This window comes from Phyllostomus discolor, chromosome 3, assembly GCF_004126475.2.
Source record: "Phyllostomus discolor isolate MPI-MPIP mPhyDis1 chromosome 3, mPhyDis1.pri.v3, whole genome shotgun sequence".
NCBI lineage: Eukaryota > Metazoa > Chordata > Mammalia > Chiroptera > Phyllostomidae > Phyllostomus > Phyllostomus discolor.
Genome location: NC_040905.2, coordinates 204,986,281 through 204,993,077, shown reverse-complemented (window position 1 = coordinate 204,993,077; position 6,797 = coordinate 204,986,281). Strand labels below are relative to the sequence as shown.

Genomic DNA, 6,797 nt, shown 5'->3' with positions numbered 1-6,797 from the left:
TGCTCCATCTCATGCTGTTCCTTTTATAGTCAAAGGCTTGTCTAAATCAAGTATTCTGAGGATGATAGTTCTAAAACAGGTTAGCAAAATGGCTAGAAGAAATCCAGCAAAAGGATACAGTTGGATGAGGGCAGGAAATGAGGGTGTCATTGGACAGCAGGTTGGAAACATGACAGAGGTCAGAGTTGTCCTACTGCTGCCTCATAAAGCCTCACGCCTTGCAACTAAAGGTGCTGAGTTAAGATATTTGTATTGAGAGCAAACACTCAATAATTACAGAAAGGATAGTTTGGAAAAGATGGTTTCTTGAGATGGTGAAATGAGAATCAGTTTCCCCTTGGGGTTTCTTCTTGCCCAGCTGTTGACATCGTGCAAGACTGTGGTGATCCCCAAAGGGTAGACCTTCCCTACAGACATAATTGTTTTCAGAGGCTTTATGGGTTTTGCCTCAGTGAGATGTTGGTGTAAAGGTGAAGGAGCAGACTCCCAAGCTACAGTCCCAGTTTATAAACAATGGTAGAAGGACCCAGCCCATTCTAATCAATATTTCATCTGATTATTGGAGGCTTCTGGAGTTGGTAGAGTGTCAGAGTGCATACATGTAAGCGAGGCTGCTTCATTGGGTTGAGCTGCCCTAGAGAAAGCTTTTGTGGAAAATTACACAAAAGAATCCCTAATTTTGTGTGAATGTAGCTAAGAGCTCTAACCAGACTTTCTACCTTGAGTGCATGATGTTAGATGCAGAGAAAAGTGTGAGAATAAGATTACACTCTGCTCTAATAGTAAATAGAAAAGGCATAGAAAACAAGGCATTATAACCCTTTTGTAGAAAATAGTGTGATATTTGTACCAAGAAGACCAGTGAAGAGAATGAGGTAGAAATATTACAGTCAGAGGAAATAGTAGGATGGAGAAATTTTCAGAAATAACATGGAAAAGATAGGTTTTTCAGTGAAAATATGAAGGTTTAGCTGGAGAATATAGTCATGCAATCAGGGAGGGCGTGTAGAGACATTTCAGTTTCCAGGTACAAGAAATGTGGGACAGAGGATCTAACCTATGTTGTGAGAATTTGGAAGATATATGCTTGAGACAGAGAAAAAGAAATTCTGATTTGTATATCTCAGATCCAATATTTGTGATTCATCAGCAGTGGGTACAGACTAGAAATAGAATTTAGATCAAGAAGACACTCAAGAGTGCATATTCCTAAGATTTAGTTACTGATAAAACAGTGAAGACTCATTTGTCCCTTTGTGCTTTCATCAAAAAAGGACAAGGAGAAGCAGGAGTAGGGCTTGACACTATCTCCCTCCCTTCTCCAGAACTCTCTAGATGTCCCTTCAGATGAGACTGGGAAGCCTGAGACGCTTTTTGGTCTCACTCCAGGGATTCTTCCTTTTGTTTTTGTTTCTCAGATTGCGGTTTAGGTTACTCTTTTAAGGTGCCCAAATCTGTATGTGTGTCTCTTCATATCTCTGCTACCAGATTACTCCTCTTCTCTGGCATCAGCATCCTTCACCCCTCAAAGCTGTCTGAGCAGGATCCACAGAGCTCGGCCCTGATGGGAGTACTGTTGAGACATTGGAAAGTAGGAAAGATCAGGAGGTGAGTCTTGATGAAGTCAGCCAGTAAGAACACTGCCACTGCTTATTACTCTTATTGTATATAATTAGTTAAAAAAGTAACATTTTGCTGTACTTGGAAGAAAATAGACTCTATGTTATTACATTCTTATCCTCATAATGGATAAACCCACACTCTTTGCTACTTTTCCCCCCTCGGAGACCACTTCCTCTCTCTCCCCATGAAGGGACTTATTCCATCTCCCTTTCTCCTCATCTCTTCTTCTTTTTCACCTTCATCTTTACCTCAATATAGATGTCTATGTGGCCACTGCCTTGAATGAGTAATAGGATCAGTAATAGGAATAGAGCATGTAGTCTGAGCTATGCCCACTGATACAGAAAAGGATACAGGAAAAAATAAAGACCAAAGGTAAGTTTTATCTTCTAAGCTCCTGCTTTATGTGTGATCTTTAGAGTAAGAAAGCACCAAAAGCGATGTCCTTAAAATGGTTTTTATTCTTTATCTCAGTGTTAGGGATGCTCTCCTTTAGTTGGGTGAAACACTGGACTCATCAAAGAATAAATGAAACCATGGCACGTCACTTGGCCTGGCAGTGAAAAATATTTACATAGTTATGGTAATATAAATGTTGTCTATGGATTCTTAGCGTTTACCTGAAAGAGGTACCTATAGTTACAGCTCATAACTTATAATTTTTCAATCTTCACAATAAACAAATCAAGGTATAGCTTTCCAAAGTCTGGGAGGATGTAGAGGTAGTCTGAAGTTGATGGAATAAGAAATACGGATTTAAGTATACTATTTAAAAGCTGAAAAGCAGCCCTGACCAGATAGCTAAGTTGGTTAGTGTTGTCGATCCCTAGTCAGATCACATATGAGGATCAACCATTGAATACCTAAATAAGTGGACCAACAAATCTCTCCCTCCCTCACTCCCTCCCCCTTCCTCTGTCTCTCTGAAATTAGTAAATAAAAAATTAAAAAGCAAAAAACTAGAGAACTAAAACAATCAAAAAATGTGGAAATGAGAAAAAATGGGGATAATGTAAACAAGATAAAATTTTATCTTTCATACTTGAGAGCTGAAAAATATCTTAAACTGACAAAATTTTTATATAGATGTATAAGCAAATAGTATATTATTTACAGGTATAAAGATATGAGCCACCAACTCTGGCTGGTGTGGCTCAGTGGATTGAGCACCAGTCTACAGACTGAAAGGCCTCTGGTTCGATTCCCAGTCAGGGCACATGCCTGGTTGTTGGCCAGGTTCCCAGTAAGGGGTGCTGGAGAGGCATCTGATTGATGTTTGTCTTACACAACGATGTTTCTCTCCCTCTCCGACTCCCTTCCCGTCTCTCTAAAAATAAATGAATAAAATCCTTAATAAAAAAAGATATGTGCCACCAGAAGAGTTAAGACTAAATAAACCTGAAGGTGGGCAACCTTAGAGTAAGAGATCTCTGCTTTTTATTGTATGTTCTCTTATACTCTATTATTTTAAAATTATTTTTTCACATTCATAAAGAAATACAGTATTTCATTGAAATTTCCTTATTCATATAGCAGCCTCAAAAGATTACTTCTTTGGTGTACCACATAGATCTACCTAAAGGGAAAATTTGAGCGAAGAGACATGAAAATTCTAGCTACTGTAAGATTTTGTTATTCATTAAAAATTAATCACTAATAAAATCTGTGATTATATTAAATCACTCCAAACCCAGGTAAGATCAGTTGACTTAATGGAATAAGAACACCCCTACCAAAAGAGCAGTAGCTTCTGGACATACAAAGTTAGGACCAGATCTTCACTCCAGTGCGCCCATCAAAGGTGTAGAGACTCAGACATCTGGCTGGAGCCTTGACCTCTTCCCCTTCCTTCTCTACAGTTGTGACAACCAGCCAAGTGTGGTGGTGCTTAAGTCCAACAGAATTATACAGGGTTAAGTCCAGGTTTTGTTGCTCAGATCCTATAAGACCTTCAACAGAGGAGTCTCTGTGCTTTAGTTTCCTCTTCTGTAATATGGGACTGAAAATACTTAATTTCTACCACATGGGATTGTTGTGAGGATCAAATGTGTGGTATTTAGTATGCTCTTCAGCCCATATCAAGTACCAAGGAAATTTTGCGTAAAGCGATGCCTTCATTCTTATACAGTAAATTTCATAAAAGCAGGGACCATGTATGATTTATCCTACTGTCCTTAGTATCTATCAAATTGAAAGATTCTCAGTGATGAATAAATGAACATGGAATAAACTAAGGAGTGGGTGGGTGAGCGAGTGAGTGGGTGGGTAAAAAGATAATGGCAAGGGTAATAAATTAAAGGGGAAAAATTCCTTTGAAACTAGTGATATCCATGTATGAAAAGATGTTTCCTGAGAGTTATCCCAGAGTAAATTTCACGTTTGATTTTAACACTTGATTTTTGCAGGTATGTGGATTGTGTCTCATGGCCATTAGAAACAGGACAGAAGTAACTGACTTTGTCTTACTGGGACTGTCCAGCTGGCCAGAGATGCAGCCAGTTATTTTTGGGATTGTCCTTGTCATGTACCTGGTGGCAGTTCTGGGCAATGCCCTGTTAGTAATTGTTGCCCTCTCAGACCCCAAGCTTCAGACTCCCATGTATTTCCTGCTCAGCCAGCTCTCCTTTATTGACATATTTCTCACAACCATCACTGTTCCCCAGATGCTGGTCCACACACTGTCTGTGAATAAAACCATCTCCTTTAACCACTGCATGCTCCAGCTGTTCTTTTTCATGGCTGTGGGCAGCATGGAAGGCCACTTGTTGGCTGCCATGGCCTATGACCGCTATGTTGCCATCTGTGACCCCTTAAGATACTCTGCCATCATCAGCAACCGCTTCTGTCTACGCATAACCTTGACCTCATGGGTAGTTGTCAGCCTCAATAGCCTCCTTTACAGTGTATTGGTCACCCAGTTAACCTTCTGTGGCAACAAGGTCACCCACTTCTTCTGTGACATCACACCACTGCTGAAGCTCTCCTGCACCCGACCAGTGGTCAATGAAATGCTAATATTCACAGAGGGGGTAGCTGTGGTGGTCAGCCCCTTCTTCTTCATTTTGGGTTCCTACGCTCGCATTGGTGTTGCCATAGCCCGTATGCACTCAGTTGCTGCCTTGCGCAAAGCTCTGTCCACCTGTAGCTCCCACATCCTGGTTGTGCTACTCCTGTACGGCTCTGTGATCCGCATGTACCTCCGGCCCTCCTCCAGCTATGACTTGGACCAGGATCGCCAGGTCGCCATCTTTTACACGGTAGTTACCCCTATGGTAAACCCACTGATCTACAGCCTGAGGAACCAGGAGGTTAAAGGAGCTCTGCGAAGGCTGTCCAGGAAGCTCTGCATCTCAATGAACTTCCAGCCTGGTTCCCAGGCCAACCAGGGGTGGCAGCACATCTCCTGAGCCCCAGAAGTTAAGATCTAATTTGAAAATGCCTCAAATAGATGAGCTGCACTCCTAATAACTGGTACGGCTCACATTCCTGTGGAATAATCTTTCTCATTGGCTCTGTCTTGTCTGGATTTGGGAAGAAGTGAGTTTTTTAAATAAATAGTTCTTGGCCCCATTGACTGACCTAGAATCTCATCACTTTGGAAATGAAAAGATACTTTTAAATCATCCAACTTGCACCTCTCATCAGATCTGATACTTTGATCATTTTAGTAATTGTATGGCATGTGCTGTTTTCCAAAGAGAAGTCAAAATGAGTTATAATACCATTGTACAGAAGAGTGATTTTTCAGTAAACCAATTTCTTGGGATTGTAATAAGTTTATAGTTTCTCATTATTCTTAACTAACAGTGATCAGTTCAATACTTATAGTGACTGAGTTATTCCATCTGAGCTTTATGTGTTTTCATAAAGGACAGTGTAGTTCACTGATAACAGAGAGTGGAGGAGTCTTCACAGTGGCTCTAACACCGGGAGGAGGCGGTCAGATTCAGGACATATATAGTAAGCAGAGCTGTTTAGACCCATAGAGAGACTAGATGCAATATGTAAGTGAAAAGGAAGAATTAAGGATGGATCATGAAAATGAATGGAATAATTATTTATATGTGGAAAGTTCTGTGGAAGTAGAAGGCACATAGATATAGTGGGGGGACAAAATCAATAACTTGTTTTGGCCATGTTAATTTTTTGATATCTGTCGAAGTGGAGATATTTCTTTTTATTTTCTTTTATTTTTTATTGTTGTTCGAATACAGTTGTCTCCTTTTTCCTGCCACCACTTTCCCCTGGCATATCCACCCCCCACCCCCCACCCTTCATCCTTACCCCCTTTGGCTTTGTCCATTGGTCCTCATACGTGTTCCTTGATGACCTGTTCTCTCCCTCCCCCCTACCTGGTTATGTCCCTCCTCCTTCCCCTATAGTCACTGTTAGTTTGTTCTTAATTTCAAGGTCTGTGGTTATATTTTGCTTGTTTGTTTGGTTGATTAGGTTCCACTTATAGGTGAGATCATACGGTATTTGTCTTTCACCACCTGGTTTACTTCACTTAGCATAGTGCTCTCTAGTTCCATCCATGCTGTTCTAGAAGGGTGGGAGTTCCTCCTCCTTTCTGCTGTATAGTATTTCATTGTGTAAATGTACCACAGTTTTTTGATCCACTCATTTACAGTGGAGATCTTTCACAGACAGTTAAATACATTATTCTTGAGGCTGAAGGCCTTGTCCTGAGGTAGAAATGTCACAACAAAATGTAGATGATATCTGAAGCCATGGGGCTAGGCAATACCACATAGTGAGAGAACTACGAAGAGAGCCTGAGATGGTTGCTCACTCCAGCATTTAGAGATCTGGGAGAGGAGATAGCAGAGGAAACTGAGAAGTGGCTATTAGCTGGAAGAAGGAAGGTAAGTTTGGTACACGTGAATCCTAGGAAAAAGTGTTTTTGGAATATGGGAGTGGTCACTTTCTCAAATGCAATTGAGAAGTCACTAATGAGAACAGATAATTGATTATTAGGTTTGACAAGATATAGAGTATTAGAAACTTTGGTAAGGACAGTTGAGTGAAGTGTTGGGGGAAAAATTACAATGGTCATTTTATGATAAAATTGCTAGAGGGTAAGCAGAGGCTGTGAAAATAGACATTTATCAAGTATGATTTTTTTAAAAAAGACAAGTGTTGTGTAACTTGAGGAGGACATGAGTCAAGAGAGA

General features: G+C 40.5%; 1 protein-coding gene across 1 annotated transcript; it reads left to right on the top strand.

Moving 5' to 3' along the window:
• Positions 1 to 342: 342 nt before the first annotated feature.
• On the top strand, positions 343 to 5,784 carry LOC114512326 (olfactory receptor 1361-like). Its single transcript, XM_028531275.2, has 2 exons — positions 343 to 1,998; positions 4,029 to 5,784. Exon 2 carries the CDS (start codon positions 4,047 to 4,049, stop codon positions 5,028 to 5,030), a length of 984 nt encoding a protein of 327 aa, XP_028387076.1. The 5' UTR covers positions 343 to 1,998; positions 4,029 to 4,046; the 3' UTR covers positions 5,031 to 5,784.
• Positions 5,785 to 6,797: the final 1,013 nt, after the last annotated feature.

What these genes read in the sequence shown, in the direction of transcription:
- LOC114512326 (XM_028531275.2), top strand. Translation starts at nt 4,047, where the DNA reads ATGGCCATTAGAAACAGGACAGAAGTAACTGACTTTGTCTTACTGGGA.